This window comes from Ptiloglossa arizonensis, chromosome 8, assembly GCF_051014685.1.
Source record: "Ptiloglossa arizonensis isolate GNS036 chromosome 8, iyPtiAriz1_principal, whole genome shotgun sequence".
Classification (NCBI taxonomy): Eukaryota; Metazoa; Arthropoda; class Insecta; order Hymenoptera; family Colletidae; genus Ptiloglossa; species Ptiloglossa arizonensis.
In genome coordinates this window covers 7,473,262-7,490,482 of record NC_135055.1, presented here as the reverse complement: position 1 = coordinate 7,490,482, position 17,221 = coordinate 7,473,262, and the positions used below count along the sequence as shown (strand labels likewise).

The following is a 17,221-nucleotide window of genomic DNA, read 5'->3' as shown; positions in this document are numbered from 1 at the left end:
GATATATTGCGTTAGCTGAGAATTCACTATCGATTATCGTATGTATGGGGTGTATCAAAAACAAGTATTAGAATAATTTAGCGTGCAAAGGTTTCCAACAAACATATTTGTAACTCTACTTCGGAGATTAAGAATTAAGAAGAATTTTAGATAATACGAAGTCATAATGCGATAAGAAAAAATGATTCAATACATGTCATAAACATTCTTTTTATTTATTATTTTATTTTTATAATTTTCATGTTTATAACATTATAATTCAACCACAAATTCATATTATAACAATAGTGTTGCATATGAATAACATATATACATATGTAGAAGATCATTCATTAGCATATTCGGTTATAATTAAACGATGTCTGTAATTCTGCAAGATATCACAAAGGTTATCATGAAAAAACGTTATAATGCTTGATACTAAACGAAACACTTAACATCTTATCTAAATTCTTTCGAAATTTTACAAGGCAAGTTAGAACTTTAAATGTGAAAATATATTCGAGCAAGGGTCAGTTATTTCTCTATTTACAAGAAACAATAGAATATGAAGATTGAAAGATTGATTCGATGGCTCTGTTACAATACTGTACTGATTTAAAAGACAGAACAGTAAGATATTAAAACAGACTCATTAATTAATTTACATTTATTGTAATTTGTGCAATATTCCTATAAACAAAGAAAGCGTCTCTTGATCTATCTATTCATCTTTTGTTGTTGTACTTTAATTCTACATACATTATTTAAAATTGGTTTTGTAATTTCATAAATTACAATTATGTAAAAATACAAATTTATTTATTTCTACAAGATCAACATTGAAACGTAAAATTACTTTATTAATATAATCTTACTTTATATATTGTGTACATTACTGTAAGTTATGAAACACATCATATGTGAACGTTAATTTTTTTCATTTCATTTTATCTCAAAAACTACTTTACTGTTTTAACTACTTTAAAGTAGTATGATGTATTTATTCGTAGGAGATAATTCCTAAATGCATATATGTGCCACCCTATATAAATAATATCACCTCGTAGCAAACTGGACGACGTGACTGTAACAGTGACAATCATGGCTGGTAAGTGTGAAGATCTGCCTTGCTTGCTCCTAGTTATTTTAAGAAACAGTTATAAATATTAGCAAAAATAATATATGTCGTTCTTAATTTATTTGTTTAATTTAATTTTCTTTTGCAAGAACATTAAAATATTGTTTTATTTACTATAATATTAAAATTTGCATAATATTGTGCATACTGTCCTACTTTAAGAAAAAACACCGGAAAAAGAACGTTTTGAATTATGTATTCTTAAATTATTTTCTCATGAAAACATGCAGTAATGTTAAATTTATAATTTATATATTTGTACGTCTAAAAGAATTCATTTTAAGATAAAAATACAACGTGACATTTGATACAAATCATGATACTATCAATTATGACACCTGTTACATGTGACAAGTGCATTGTAAAGTTACTTTTTGCGCATTCATTTATTTCAAAATGATATGTTAATTTTATTATTAAAATGGTTATTATCAATACATCGATACGTGGTTATCTCTTTCATAAATCGATTTAGTTCATGGGATTAGTGAAATAAAATATGATATAATTCTAATTAAATTGCTTTTACTAATTAGAAATAATATATTGTTAATAATGTAACAAATTCATGTATCACAGTATAAAAATATAAATATATAAATAATCAGATACGTTGTCAATTGAACTACTATGAACAATTTGACAGCAAAATGGTTTCTGAAACTATAAAGTTAAAGACATGTTGTATATGCTATTTAACAAATTATTGTATTTGTGTCAAATTCTAGCTTATTTTCTTAATGTACATAAAATAAATCTATTGAAAAGATTGTTATATGCATTTTCATCATTACATTATTTAATTTATTTTATAATTTTATAGGAAATATTGTTTAATATAATTCCAATATGAAAAATAATGTTTTTTTTTTATTTTCAGAAAGTAATCCATATAAACACTTACTAAAATCCATTCAAATTGAATCTAAAGAATATAAATATTATGACATTACTGATTTTGGAAAGAAGTATGGTAAGTATTTATGAATGATTTAAAGTACCATACATTATGAAAGAAATACAATTGTTGTTTAATGATCTTTATAGACAGGTTACCATTTTCGGTCAGAGTGCTCTTAGAAAGTGCTGTTAGGAATTGTGACAACTTTCAAGTAACCAAGCATGATGTTGAAAAAGTTGCGGACTGGGAAGTTAATCAAGTTCTTGAAGAAGGAGTAGAACTATCTTTTAAACCATCTAGAGTGATATTACAGGTATGTATAAAATTGTAACAAGTTATACTTAAAAAATTACATCAATTTTTTGTTATATTCCATCTTAAATAGGATTTCACTGGAGTGCCAGCAGTGGTGGATTTTGCAGCTATGAGAGATGCTGTTAAAAGACTTGGTTCGGACTCAGATAAGATAAATCCTATCTGTCCATCGGATCTTGTTATTGATCATTCAATACAAGTTGATTTTATTAGAAGGTAAATTATATTATACTAAGTACATTCAACTACAAAATTGAAGAAACAAAGTAGATACCAAATTGTACAAATTAATTGTTCTTTCATTATAGTCTAAAATAATTACATAACTAACTAAATTAGTGAAAAGAGTATGTTTACATTCAAAATAGTAGTAGTAGTAGTAGTAGTAGTTGTTGTCAGAGTATTAAGTAAAAAAGATAAGAGTTTTAATAAGAATCTTGCATTTTTTCTAGTAACGATGCCTTGAAAAAGAATGAAGAAATAGAATTTGTAAGAAATAAGGAAAGATTTACGTTTTTAAAATGGGGAGCTAAAGCATTCGAAAATATGTTAATTGTACCTCCAGGAAGTGGAATAGTACATCAAGTTAATTTAGAATACTTGGCACGAGTTGTATTTGATACCAATAGTTTGCTCTACCCAGATAGTGTAGTTGGAACAGATTCTCATACAACTATGATTAATGGCCTTGGTGTACTCGGATGGGGTGTCGGAGGAATTGAAGCTGAAGCTGTTATGTTAGGACAAGCAATATCTATGTTAATACCAAAAGTTGTAGGATATAGATTAGATGGAGTTCTAAGTCAGTATGCCACTTCAACTGATCTTGTTCTTACAATCACAAAGGTACAAATTTTCAAATTCTATACAAATGAAACCTTCTCACATCGGTTGCAATTATTATCCAACAAACATTTTCACGTACTTGTAGCATTTACGTCAAGTTGGAGTAGTTGGAAAGTTTGTAGAATTCTTTGGACCAGGTGTGACCCAACTAAGTATTGCAGACCGTGCTACAATATCAAATATGTGTCCAGAATATGGAGCTACAGTTGGATTCTTCGCAGTCGATCAGCAGAGTTTAAAGTATCTGAGACAAACAGGTGACTACATTTTTAAAGCGCGTCAACTCAAGTAATCAAAAATAGAATGTTTTTAATTTTCACTTATTGTATATGAAATTGCCCATTACAGGCAGATCCGAAGAACATATTAACAGAATTGAGAAGTATTTGTCCACTATACGCATGTTGAGAAACTACGACGATGAAAGCCAAGACCCTATATTCTCAGAAGTAGTCACCTTAGACCTAGGGAGTGTGGCGTCCAGTGTCAGTGGTCCAAAGAGGCCGCACGATCGTGTTTCTGTCGCTAACATGAAAGCAGACTTCAGGCAATGCCTTACTAGTAAGGTAAGAATTTATGAAAAATTATTGTAATATTTTTTAACATAGAAAAGTGGTGCAAGCATCTAATACTATAAAAGTGCAGAGTAGCAGGCGATGAACATTCAGTATTCGTACGGGACAAACATAACCCAGTGACTTTCGATTATTACCGTCAAACGGGATCACGTTCATCCCATGCTGTACTTGTATTGTTTCCCGTGCGCGTCGAAGCATAAAGTGTTTTTTTGTAGGTCCAGCGGTGGTGAAAAATGAAAGATTCTTAGGTAACTACTGCTGTGATATGAATCTCTTGTAGCAACACATCACAGCAAAAGTTCCTCTGGACTCTTTCATCTAAAAGCTCTTGTTTATGTGTATTTTAAAGCAGATTCTTGCAAACATTTTAATCCCATAGTACAACAAAAACAGAATAAAGTTTGCTACCTTGCCTGATTTTGGTGAAGTTCCTGTGTAAGATTGAGCGCAGTTTATGAGACAATGTCTCGTACATTGTCCCTTGCTGATCTAGCTTTATGATCTTTCGATTCACCATACAGATAGATCACCAAAGAAAAATAAACGTGACGTTTCGGAAAACGATGAAGCTTGCTAGGCAACGTCCTTCAGAGTTGATCGATCTCACTGTCAGACACGAGTATTTCGATCTAGTCACGACTTCGTTTCAGCGTTTCACTAGATGAATACTTCGCCCCTGATAACAAGATCTAGTCACCTAATGTCTTACAGATCAGTTTGATTGGGTATTGATGAACAGGGGCAGACATTGGATGAATCCTAACCGGTGAGGCTACTGTTCCAACCACACCGGACGAGATTTCATCCGACAGCAGTCCCCATTGTCGTACTATTTGTAAAATGTATTCATCTGATCGAGTTCTTTAATTAGTTGTTGAAGAGAAATGAAGAAGATCTCTCAGCTGCTTCAAGAATGTACAAAAACGGATGACTTACTTTGGTAAACTTTCAACCGCAATGAATTAATAAGAAACAAGCCTTAACTTAGAAAAAACGTCAACGGGACAAATTCTTTCACGAAAATGGGACATATAAACTTTCACGATGCGTTAAACTTGGAAACGAAAACGATTATATCGAGAGTAGAAATGTGGAAACCGTATAGTGACTTCGATCACGACAACCGAAATTGACCGCTCGCACTGTTAATTGCACACTGATGACCTTCCTCGCTCGTCAAGCTACATTTATACATATCCCAGAGCATCCCCACCCGTCGTTGAACAGGGCAAACCATCCTCACCAACCAGGTAAACGTTCCACAAATTTCCAATATCTGACATGATCAGGTAGGCAAGGATTTTCTATTGCAAACACTGTGCACATTCCCCCTCTACTGCTTTACAGTAACCAAGGATGAAATCATCGTTTTCAGCAATGTACAAGCATTTACAATAATTTGTGTGAAATTTTCAAATTTTTAAAAGCTTCACAATGCGCAAATTGTTTATGTTAAATATTTTGTAAAGTGAGAAAAGTTTAATATTTTTTGTTTGTTTGTTTAAGATGGAATGTTTGAATCATTTTACTCGAAGCTTGGTAACAACGAACAAGAAGAAATTTGTGTAAAAAATAATTTACGAAAATTGAACGATGGATATGGAAATTACTATATTTCAATGTCGGGGTACTATCTACGTGTTAAATTAAATTGAAAATGGTAATCGCGCGAACGTGATAAAGCAACAATGAGCGCTCGTGATTTTAAAAACAAGGGATCGATCGATTTCTATTGAAAGATGTTCAACATCGGAATCGCGTTACTATGCTATTACAGCAAGGACATATGCTGAAAACTCATCCACGTGAATCATAGAGAGCTGACGTTTCTTCGGCGTGAAATTCAATGCCCTTTTATCGGTCGGTTTTTTGGATTGTCGGTGATCGACGTAGCCTAAGAATTACTCAACGTTTTTCTTCTTTAAAACGCATTCTTACAAAAACCAACAAATTAAAGTCAACTTTTTACTGAATTATATTTAATTTTTTCTGAAAAATTTCAAATTATTGCAAATCAAAATTATTAACAAAATATATCTATAATCAATAACGAATGGACATTTAAAATTTTTCGCTGTGATAGCAAAATGTAACAGTAATATAGTCACAGTTAACTGGAAATTTGTTCTACATTCCAGTAATCATACTATGTATAATTTTGGAGTAAGAAATAATTGTCAAAAACTTGATTTCTATAATTGATACGATACAAAAATTATTTTCCAAATGTAACACGTTGCTGGTCAATAATTGCACAGAATTGCGACGATTGAAAATTATTTTGTATAGTTACCGGCGATCGATCGATCTTCAATTTCGTAAAGAAAACGTGCCACTGTCTTTGATGAAGCTACGAACGTCGTGCAACCTGGTAAAAATTGCTGGTATCGCTAACCGTTCATTTTGCAAAGCTTCATATATTTTATTGCAAACTGCTGTCTTACATACGGATGTTCGCTATGCTTCGTATTGCAACGATTGGTCATGCTATCACGTTACCGTCGTTCCTGTCGACTTTTTGCAATTATGAATCTGTACACTCGTATTTCCAATTGATAATTAAAAGAACGAAATAATTAGTAATCGCAAGTAACGTTTCGACGACTTGGCTTATTTTCTACGTATTGTTAATGCTTGTTACGGTAAATGTCTCGTCATTGAGAGGTCCTGGTCCTTTTCAATTGTACCTATATTCTTGAAATCAAAAGAATGGGGAAGCAATAGTGTTCGGTAGCTATAGAATTTGTGAAAGCAACCCTCGACGCGAGGAAAAGCCCAAACGATGACGTCGACCGTCTAATAATACAAAACAATGGATATCCCTCACAGACCAAGGGTCAATTGGATATTTACGCATCGACTACAATCAGTTTACCTTCGAGGAAGTGATTACAATGCCTCTAATAGCCTGCCAACGAGTTTTTAAACGAATATCGCAATTTAAAGAAAATTTGAACGTCTGGAAAAAAGACAGAAGCAGCGCTGGTCTGTTTTTTACGTGCTCATAGAATTCATTTAAATATTGCAACTGTACAAATATATCTATTTTATGAAAATAAACAGAGATGTTAAGTCATATGGATATTAAAATAATTATATCGTCAAGACGATATTGCTTGTATACTTTGAGTATGGAATGTTAAAACAAAACTGTTGGTCTATCATATAAAAATGCAGCTTCAGCAAATGATTTGCCAGATAATGAATTCTAGATACTAAAAGGTTATTCACATTCTTAGGTCATCAAACTTTCGTATATAAAAGAATTCAGATGTCTACTTTTTGAAAGTAATCCTTTGTCATAAAAGAAGATACGATAAAGAATACTGTTCATAGTTCATTGCAAATTTTTCTCCAATGTTTATGCGACAACATTTAGTTTATAACATGGAGTAATCGCAAATTTATTAAACGCTCGAACCTGTTTTCAGATTATAGAATGGGTATATTACAGAGGGCAATAAAAGATTTTTGTTTTCAGGTAGGGTTCAAGGGATTCGGCCTAAGCCCCGAAATGGTGGATTCCGTAGGTATGTTCGAATACGAAGGCAAGGATTACAAATTGAGAAACGGCTCGGTGGTCATCGCTGCGATTACTAGCTGCACCAATACTAGCAACCCAAGTGTTATGCTTGGAGCAGGTAAATGAGAACACAGATCAATTAAACGTATTCTAATTTACGATTATAATACATTTTGATTATGGTAGTTATTCAGTATTCAGATATTTTTTTTTGACATGCTACAATATAAAATTAAGTGGACATTATTTAAATTTTAGGTCTCCTTGCAAAAAATGCTGTCGAAGCTGGTTTAACTGTTGCGCCTTACATTAAAACATCCTTGTCTCCGGGTTCAGGCGTCGTCACTTATTACCTGCAGGAAAGCGGAGTGATTCCCTACCTTACGAAATTAGGATTTGATATTGTTGGTTACGGGTGTATGACTTGTATCGGCAATAGTGGTCCCCTTCCAGATGTCATTGTTGAAAATATTGAAAAGGTAAAAACCGAAAAAATTACTTTCTTTATTCTTAATTTATTGTTATTGCTTTCGATCTTCATTGTCTTCGTTTAATTAGTACGGGCTGGTATGCTGTGGCGTCCTGTCCGGGAATCGAAACTTTGAGGGCAGAATTCATCCTCATACACGAGCTAATTATTTAGCATCACCGCTGTTGGTAATCGCTTACGCCATTGCTGGAACAGTGGACGTAGACTTCGATCAGGAACCTCTCGGTAAATAGGTACCTCCATTCAAATCGTATGAATCATTACAGGTTTATAATGGTACTGAAAATTTGTAGGTCGTCGAGCGGATGGCACTCCAGTATATCTTCAAGACATCTGGCCTACGAGAACGGATATTCAAGCCGTGGAACAGAAATATGTGATTCCTGCCATGTTTAAAGAAGTTTATAGTAAAATTGAACTCGGTAGCGATAGCTGGGCAAGTTTGGTAGCGCCTGATGGTAAATTGTATCCGTGGGATTCATCTTCTACCTATATCAAGAGTCCACCATATTTTGACAATTTGCAAAAGGTTAGCTTAAGAATTTATTTATAGGTTTATTTAATTGTTGACGAGTTTTTTTAAAAATAATATATTTCAATTGCGTTCAGGAATTACCGAAATTAGAGCCAGTGAAACAAGCGCGTGTTCTGCTTAATCTTGGAGATTCCGTTACGACGGATCATATTAGTCCAGCTGGTAGCATCGCGCGTAATTCCCCAGCAGCGCGATACTTAGCAAGTCGTGGGTACGTTTAAAATACAATTAAGGGAAAATAACGAATGTCGATGTCTGTTATAATTTGCTTCGTTTTCTTATATATTTGTAGATTAACGCCCAAAGAATTCAATTCGTATGGATCACGTAGAGGTAATGACGCTGTGATGGCGCGAGGCACATTTGCCAATATTCGTTTGATGAATAAGTTTCTCGGAAAACCCGGACCACGTACAATTTACATTCCAACTAACGAAGAGGTTCGTAAAAAGTTTGCAATCGAGTTAGACTATGTACATATTATTCACGAATATAATTACTGATCGATTTGTAGATGGACATTTTCGACGCAGCTGAAAAATATGCAAAGGATGAGACACCGCTAATTATTCTTGTCGGTAAGGAATACGGATCTGGATCTTCCAGAGATTGGGCTGCGAAAGGGCCTTACCTTTTGGGAATTCGAGCGGTTATAGCAGAGTCTTATGAAAGGATACATAGGTAAATATTTTTTTTTCAAATAAAAGATTATTCTAAGGAATTGTATCACTTTGATATATAACTTTTGGACAAAGAAATTTTATTATCCTTGAAATACTAAATTTTCAAAAAAGTTTTGCGTTTAAGGGTATTTTATTACCATTCTCATAATTTTCAGGTCAAACTTAGTAGGTATGGGTATTATTCCGCTGCAATATCTACCTGGAGAAACAGCAGAGTCCTTAGGATTGACCGGCCTTGAGTTATATGACATAGTACTTCCTGAAAATTGTCAACCTGGCCAAACAATTACCGTTACCATGAACAATGGAAAACAGTTTAATGTAATTGTACGATTCGACACTGAAGTGGATTTAATGTATTTTAAACATGGTGGCATTCTAAACTACATGATTAGAAAAATGCTGTAATATTTGGTAACCCACGAAATACGGATTACATTATTGCAAAAAGTTACTTAACACAGTTTTTAATTTTGGGTTTGGATTTGCAGCATATAACGTATAAATGTATCCATATTTTTTATAGTAAAAGAAGTGAATTATAATGAATACGGTATTACTTCTCTCATGTAGAATACAAAAGGGCGGTGGAACAGAAATATTAAATCAAGTTGGATAAATATATTTATTTTTGTGTATTACAAATTTTTTAGTCCAAATATCCTTCAAATTTGAGAACTGTTAGTAGTTTCGTGGTAGCACGATTTATTGCAAATTCACAATTGAAATAAATGTGCAAGCTTCGTGCATCGATCAAATCTAACTTTTTTTATATTTTAATAGTTATCGTTTTAAATAAATAGTGAAAAAAATATGTATTAACATAATAAAGTGTTAATAATTATTTCAGCATGACTCATTTTTAATCTATAACTAAAATGTCCAATACTCCAAATTATAAAGTATTTCAGTCTAGACGAATCCTAGAGCGTTTTTTATATTGTACAATTAACATAACAAATATTTTCTAAAGATTCATACATTCTGATTATTCATCTGTACTATACAATCCAATCTGTACTAGTCCAATTCGATCTTATCTGTTCGTATCTAAGAAATTCTTTATAATTGGTCTCTTTGTAGGAATATCCTGAGAATGTAAATTCAACTAAATGTTGATCTGTCGCTCCATATAAATGAGTACTGTCGAAACCTAGACAGTAAACAGGACTTGACATTCTGCAAAGATCCATGAAATAAATCTATAAACAAAAATATGTGTATATAGTATTATATATGACTATATAGTATTCATATGACTATGAAGTTATAAACGAATATTGTCTGAAGAACATTCAAGTACTGACTTGTACATAACTCTTTTGTCTTTGATCCCAGAGAACAGCTTTGCAATTGAATTGAGTTCCAGTCATCATGGTATAGTAATAATCCGATGATAAACAATATACAGCTGCATCTGTTGGATCTGGCCATGAATATACACATGTTCCAGTTCTGAAATAATATCCATTAAAGAAACAAAATAATGATTGCATTAACAAATGTTAAATATTTTGTCCTTGTTAAATAACTAGAAAATGAATTCTTATTCTACAATCCATTTAAAATAGCTACCTTAAGTCCCATTTTCGAATGTAAGTGTCATATCCACAAGTAAGCAGAATTTGTGGGTTATCCCAAACCATGTGTAATATTCCTGCCCCCCTTCGCCAATTGTGTTTTAGTATATTAGATTCACTGTAACTGAAATGTTTTTGTTATACTATTGGACCTTTCATGTCTCTGAAAATATATAAAACACATCTCTATACTCTGCGTAATTATGACAATTTCCTTATTTTTAATGTAAATTGTAACGCACCATTCAAGATCAAATATGTGAAGTGGAGGACAATCACTGTTTCCAGCTGAACCTACAGCAAACTTTTTACCCGTTGGATCTGCAGAAAGGGACCACACTCTGTCAGTAATATTTATAGTTGTTAAAGGTACATTTAAAATTCTTTGACCCACGGGTCCCCAAACCTAAAAATTTATATTTTTTAATATTACATCAGAGAACTAATAATTTTTAACATTAATTATACAAAGTTTCCTATCTATTATTTGCTAAAAAAATATTTTGTATTACTTTCACTGTTCCATCACCGGAACCAGATATAATTGCCTCACTTGTCTTATCTATTGCATTTATATCACAAGTATGTGCTTTATCTATACTGAAATAAAATTCTATACGTTCATCACATCTTGATTTTGTCCAAAATTTTATACTTCCATCTCTGTAATATATTTATACACTCTGTATAATCCAAATGGTAAAGACTAGTTAAAAATATATACCCTAAATACCTGTGACCAGTTATGATGCATTCATTTCTGGCAATAAACTTGCATATATCGCTTCTAATATTATCTCTAACTATGATGCGATTATTTTCATGAAAAGATTCTGAACGTCTAAAACCAAACAATTGATTTCCACCGCTCCACCACAGGGTATCTTCTGTTAATTGAATCCATGGCATTAGTTTTGTTTTCTGTGAGAAGAGGATTTTCTTCTCAAATCTGCCATACTGCCAATTGTGTGATACATGCCACTTTGTGCGTAAACATAATAGTGGATTACATCTAAAGAATTAAAATAATTGTTATATTTTAGATATAAGAATTTAGGTGTATCAATAATATTATACATAATTAATATAATTAATATTTCATTAGAAAATTCAATACTTTCTTTTATTAAACCAATTATAATATATACAGATTTTGTCTGCATACATTTATGTATGTGTATGCGTGCATGCGTTGTGTGTGTGTACTTTCTGGTGTGTGTGTGTGTGTGTGTGTGTGTGTGTGTGTGTATAATGGTTTCTTGTAAATTAATGCTCATTACAATGTTCGATATAGATAAAGGTGCATAAACGGGAACATGTAATTCAAGACATTGTAATACTATTTATCAAAAAGGGATTAAATATAACCTAACAGACCTTTCACGAAACTTTCTTGAAGTTTGATTTGTTACGACTGGTTGTTTGCTCTTCTTAACCCAAAGGGTTTCTCCGCGTACGATTTCATAAAATCGTGTGCATACTTCACTGAGTCGTACCAAATCGAATGCATGACAGTAATCGAAAATTAATATCAGAACATCAGATGGTAAGGTATCCAAACGCCACACATCTGTCATTTTTGTCGAGCCAATCACGTGATGACCGCGAACACAACAGCTGTTGAACTTGCAGATTGTCACGTGTAAGAACTTTTCTGTTCACCTTCCTCTAATAGAAATATTCTATTAGATTGTTGTTCAGGAAATATCTTGTAACAAAGTTTAAAATTTAAAGTATAATATTATAATCCAAATTTGATTGTCCATTGTTGTATTCTATATTAAGGAGAATAAAGTATCTTTCAACTAGTTTGTGAAAGATTTCTTGTTTAGTGTTTACCATTATCCAAATTATCCATATTATTAATAAATAATTAGGATAATCAATTGATTTTCCTTTACAAATTCTAATTTAAATACTACTGTGAAAATGATGATATAATTTCTTTGCATGATAATACAAGACCTAATGCTTCAAGGATTACGAATAGAGTATCTCGATTTTTGAATAAAAATTTGCAGTTTAAATATTTCTACAATTTTGTTTATTTTTGAGATCTGGCTACGTATTTGATTTACATCAATAAAAGTTGTAAAAACAAGTGTAATATAATATATTTGCATTGTAATCAAATATGTATAAATTTAGTTATATATCACATTATACATGGAATAACTACCCATTGTACAGTAGTAATTACTCCATCATCCATAAGAAACTCCATTCTTGATGGAAATAAATTTGTTTTCATTCTCATTCTTATATGATTATGCTTCTGCAATTACGCATGCATCGTTTGCTTTTTGAGGTGTTTTCCATTCTACATTGCTTTTCGTATCTGCAAATGAAGAAAATATTTAATTAAAGTGTTTAATAATCGAAATATATACAAAATAATTAAAGATTCAAGACAATTCATTGCACCCATGTAAACACATATTATTATTATACCTGGTGTGTTATCTTTTAAAAACATCAAATGTAAAATAAGGTACATGAACGCTGTTACAATAGCAGCTAACGAAAATATTCGTAATGTCGTTACGCCTCCAAATATTTTGTATAAAAGTCCACCTATTAAACTACCTATTGCAAAACCTAAAGTAGAACAATAATATATTGTATATAAATGAATATTGAACACAGTATGTAGTAGTGCATCTATTTTATAAAATTGGATTACCAAAACCATCATCCATGCCAGCTACAATTCCCTGAACAGTAGCTGATGTACCTGTTGGTGCGATCTTGCTTGCATATGCAACTATCGTTGTATAACAAAGCGCATAAGTAGGTCCTTGCATAAATAATTCAATCGGAATTACCCACCATGGGGTTATTGCCAGAGAAATTAAACCAAGACGCAATGCGTAACATATAAAACAAAATATAAAAGTATATCCAAATCCAAGTTTCTTTAAAATTTTACCTATAAAAAAGTAATCTTAATTGAAATATTTTAATTACATAAAAGTAAAGGCATATAAAAAAGATAGATAGAAAGTATACCAGATAAGGAAAAAAATATTACTTCGCCACCTAAAGTTTCTGCAGCAACTATTAAGCCTTCTATTAATTTAATTTCATTCATATGACCAGTTGCAACAGCCAAATCTTCTAAGTACCTATTGAAAACGTATGTTTCTATGTAATATTCTTCCAATGTACGTTTTATACTTTTTTAAATATTTAATTTCTTAGAAGTTTTATCAAACAGAAAACATTTGGAAAACATGACTAATTACCAAAATAAAAAGTAAATCATAAAACTGTCAAAAATGCCAGCAATTGTTGCAAAGCAAAGAAATATAATTATAGGTTTCAACTTTAAAAGCTGGAAAACGTCCTTTAATATATTTGTTGACCCTCCCATAATTGGTAACTGCAAAACATACCTTCAATAGAGTAAACATAATTAAGAAAGTTATTTGAAAATATATATTGATTCTTGTTAAATGTTGAATGAAATACACACTTTTAATTTTCTAGAGCATAATATATCGATGAATGAAAATGCAAACACCAACAGGAAAGCAGGTGTATAAATCTTTATCATTTCTCCTTTCGACCAATAATCTACTGCATAACCAGCCAGAAGAGCAGAAATTCCAAAACCTATTGTTCCCCAAACACGTTGTCTACCATATCCCATTTCACTACCTTCTCCTATAAATTCATTATATTAAAAGGGGAAATAAATAATAGTAAACACTAGTATACAATTATGTTATGAATACAGTTATACAATACCTAATATATCAAAGCAAATCGCGTCACTTATACTATTGCTTACATTAAAGCCAATATTGCCAAGAGACATTAAGATGACAAATCCCCAGAAAGTTGAAGATGTATACAGGCAATTCTTGTCTTGAAAAGTATCACAGGTAACATTGCAATTAATATTTTTAGAACAATATGAGGTAACATTTGCATCAATAAAACATGTGGTGTTTGATGAGAAAATTGCTTCTCCGTTAATTGCTTGAAACAATATTGGCACAGAAAAGTCCCTATCAGTACAAGACCAATGACACATTGTATTCTTTGCTCCAGTACACAAATCTGGTTTTAAAATGTCCTTAAATAAGTTAAGAATTATGGACACATATTTGAAGAATTAAGAGTTTATATTTGTTAGACTCCATGCATATTTGAATTCATATGAGTAAGGAATGTTTAGTAATTGTAAAAACTTACTTTTAGTGAACAATATGGTAAAGCACAAGATACATTAATAAATGTATGGTCTGGTAGAACTGGTTCTGAAACTATTGATAGGAAGTACATGCAAACAAAGCAAGTACTCGTTCCTGCTAGTAGTGTTACAAAAATTGCTTTTCTCCAGGAGCTAAAATAATCTACAATTAAGCCAAAGATTGGCTTAGCAATTAAAAACAAGAATGGTAAAATAGCTGTAATGCTGCCCATAACTATTGCAGATACACCTAATTGTTTACCATAAACTGGTAAAAATGGAAGAATTGGACCCATTGCTGTAATAAAAAGTAATATAAAAATATTGCACATATCTGCATAATAGAATTTATGTTGTAATGTTAGTATATAATTATATTTACCTGCCATAAAAAAAAAATAATGTACCTTTACAGGTAACTGTTTACTATTTATTTTCATTTCTTTATAATTCTAAGATATCTAGCACATTAACTTTCAAAGAACACCATCTAAACAAAAATCTGGATAACCTTGTTTTCTGAAATCAGAACATGTTAGTATCTTTATAATTGATTAAACCACTCAAAGTATTTGCTTATTTCTTAGATAGACACATAAATTGTGACTGTATGAAGATACTGAGAGAATTGAAATTTAGTAAGACAAGAAGCACATTAAAAGTACAGTAAAAAATCCACAAATTTATATTAAATTCATGTAGTGTACTTAAAATTTGCAAATTTGCGCAAGTTTAATATACAATTTTAATTGTAGCTTACAAAATTATTACCTCTGACGATCACTGACTTATGTTTTATTAATAAACAATAAAGCAATATGTTGGAGTATCCTCCACATATCCATTATCTCATTATCAGACACTCACTATAATATATTCTCAATTTGGGTTACACTGATAATTGTTTTACAATAAACATTTCACTCTCGGTAAGACTATACTTTACTGAGTCAGATTAGTTAATGCGATTTGGTAGATACAGATTTACGCTTTTCTTCGACAGCTTTCATGGATCAGATAACGAAAATACAAATTAACAATATGTTTGGTACGTATATTTTTATCCATTGCGAAACAGAAGGTAAATTGTTGTTGTGGAAATAATTCACTACTTATATAGTTACATTAAGAAAGTTCCGAGAAACATTCACTTTCACGTATATAGATAGATCAATAGATTGATACTTAAGCCGTCAGGTCATATAAAAAGATTTGTTTCGAATATTACGAAAGTTAAAATTATTGGATGCTTTTCAACATTTCTGAAAACAATTGAAAAAAGGATTATTGTAAACGTAACTAGTGCTTTTAATTTGGTTAGTGTACACACATGTATACTAAATTTGATAAATTAATAGTATGCATGTAAACAAAATTCCACGAGTGTTGGGTTTTAAATGACGTATATACGTCGCTAATAGAAACTACCCTACTTAAAATTCGGTTGGAGTTATTCAAATGAAGGTGACTCAGGTTCTTATTACTAAAGCGCATTAACGATATTTGATGCAAACATTTTTAACATTCTTATGGGCAGAATAGGTTGTGTTAAAAATTTCATGTATCTTTGAATAAAAAATATAAATTTTCGCAAAAATTTCAGACGTAGTATACAATCACCGCTTGTAAATAATAAAAATTGCATATAAAATTACAAATGACACACACGTGCGCGCGCACTTTTATGTACATACAAAAGTATTAATGATCACGTGTACAGCGCTAGTAGAAGAGATAATTTGAAAAGTAATAATTATCGTTAATACACGTTACAAATGCTTTTATCATGACTGATTAAAATTATCCCCATCGCAGAAAGTGTGTATTCAATAAATCACGCGCGCGAGTATGATACAATGGATGTAGTTTTAAGAACTGTCATTTGCTCATCCGCCATAAGATGTCAGGTTTTGTAAATAACATGAAAATAGCATCGCACACAAGTAATGTACTATTGGAAGAAGTTACTTTAAGTATTATTTAAATAATTGAATTACTCGACTAGTTAATCCAAGGACGAATAAAGCTCGTTTCATTGGGTTAAGCCGAATACTAGACCATTTAAATATTACCTTGATTATTCGAGTATTATTTCAAATACTTCAATTATTCAAACATTCTGAAAAAGTGTTTCAAGTTTGAAAAAATCGAGTAGATTATTTTGATGCGAATGTCCAAATACTCAAAGTTTTTTCGAATAGTTGATTGAAAATTGTTTAAACACTGATGACTCCACGTCAATGTATGTAGTTTAAATGGAACGATACTGCATACAATGATAGTAATTTGATTGTAATTGCCGTCCGTGACAATTGTGGCATCTATGAAGTAATTCAATAACACATTGACGAACTTCTCAGTTTTCTTCGCGAAGAAACTTACTACATAAGAAAAATCATCATTGCAAAAAGAGTCCAAGAATATTACAGGAAACGTGATGCGATATCAATCT

At 31.5% G+C, this 17,221-nt stretch overlaps 3 protein-coding genes and 1 long non-coding RNA gene across 4 annotated transcripts; 2 read left to right on the top strand and 2 right to left on the bottom strand.

Moving 5' to 3' along the window:
• The first annotated feature begins 1,068 nt into the window (after window positions 1-1,068).
• LOC143150727 (cytoplasmic aconitate hydratase) lies at window positions 1,069-9,846 on the top strand. Its single transcript, XM_076319178.1, has 15 exons — window positions 1,069-1,090; window positions 2,001-2,093; window positions 2,168-2,334; window positions 2,407-2,552; window positions 2,789-3,182; window positions 3,268-3,439; window positions 3,531-3,748; window positions 7,242-7,401; window positions 7,542-7,762; window positions 7,842-7,998; window positions 8,067-8,302; window positions 8,383-8,519; window positions 8,601-8,748; window positions 8,823-8,989; window positions 9,147-9,846. Exons 1-15 carry the CDS (start codon window positions 1,084-1,086, stop codon window positions 9,397-9,399), a joined length of 2,676 nt encoding a protein of 891 aa, XP_076175293.1. The 5' UTR covers window positions 1,069-1,083; the 3' UTR covers window positions 9,400-9,846.
• On the top strand, window positions 4,476-7,210 carry LOC143150126 (uncharacterized). Its single transcript, XR_012992960.1, has 3 exons — window positions 4,476-4,526; window positions 4,632-5,010; window positions 5,267-7,210. It is a non-coding gene; the product is annotated as an uncharacterized LOC143150126 (long non-coding RNA).
• On the bottom strand, window positions 9,598-12,874 carry LOC143150731 (F-box/WD repeat-containing protein 4). The gene is made up of 8 exons (XM_076319190.1): window positions 12,751-12,874; window positions 11,949-12,239; window positions 11,305-11,583; window positions 11,084-11,234; window positions 10,814-10,977; window positions 10,567-10,695; window positions 10,299-10,446; window positions 9,598-10,193 (listed from the first exon to the last, which is right to left on the bottom strand). Exons 2-8 carry the CDS (start codon window positions 12,146-12,148, stop codon window positions 9,993-9,995), a joined length of 1,272 nt encoding a protein of 423 aa, XP_076175305.1. The 5' UTR covers window positions 12,149-12,239; window positions 12,751-12,874; the 3' UTR covers window positions 9,598-9,992.
• On the bottom strand, window positions 12,771-16,859 carry LOC143150730 (major facilitator superfamily domain-containing protein 6). The gene is made up of 10 exons (XM_076319189.1): window positions 15,541-16,859; window positions 15,152-15,288; window positions 14,772-15,067; window positions 14,322-14,652; window positions 14,047-14,237; window positions 13,817-13,953; window positions 13,581-13,696; window positions 13,255-13,500; window positions 13,023-13,169; window positions 12,771-12,909 (listed from the first exon to the last, which is right to left on the bottom strand). The coding sequence occupies exons 2-10, from the start codon at window positions 15,207-15,209 to the stop codon at window positions 12,839-12,841; spliced, it is 1,593 nt and encodes a 530-aa protein (XP_076175304.1). The 5' UTR covers window positions 15,210-15,288; window positions 15,541-16,859; the 3' UTR covers window positions 12,771-12,838.
• Between the last annotated feature and the right edge of the window lie 362 nt (window positions 16,860-17,221).

What these genes read in the sequence shown, in the direction of transcription:
- LOC143150731 (XM_076319190.1), bottom strand. Translation starts at nt 12,148, where the DNA reads ATGACAGATGTGTGGCGTTTGGATACCTTACCATCTGATGTTCTGATA. An exon ending in CACATATTTGATCTTGAATG is followed by an intron (nt 10,696 to 10,813) that starts GTGCGTTACAAT and finishes AAAACATTTCAG; the next exon opens with TTACAGTGAATCTAATATAC. An exon ending in GACAAAAGAGTTATGTACAA is followed by an intron (nt 10,194 to 10,298) that starts GTCAGTACTTGA and finishes TTTTGTTTATAG; the next exon opens with ATTTATTTCATGGATCTTTG.
- LOC143150730 (XM_076319189.1), bottom strand. Translation starts at nt 15,209, where the DNA reads ATGAAAATAAATAGTAAACAGTTACCTGTAAAGGTACATTATTTTTTT. An exon ending in TTATTTTTTTTTTATGGCAG is followed by an intron (nt 15,068 to 15,151) that starts GTAAATATAATT and finishes TTTTTATTACAG; the next exon opens with CAATGGGTCCAATTCTTCCA. An exon ending in GATTTGCTTTGATATATTAG is followed by an intron (nt 14,238 to 14,321) that starts GTATTGTATAAC and finishes ATGAATTTATAG; the next exon opens with GAGAAGGTAGTGAAATGGGA.
- LOC143150727 (XM_076319178.1), top strand. An exon ending in CTTCGATCAGGAACCTCTCG is followed by an intron (nt 7,999 to 8,066) that starts GTAAATAGGTAC and finishes GAAAATTTGTAG; the next exon opens with GTCGTCGAGCGGATGGCACT. An exon ending in ACATTCCAACTAACGAAGAG is followed by an intron (nt 8,749 to 8,822) that starts GTTCGTAAAAAG and finishes ATCGATTTGTAG; the next exon opens with ATGGACATTTTCGACGCAGC.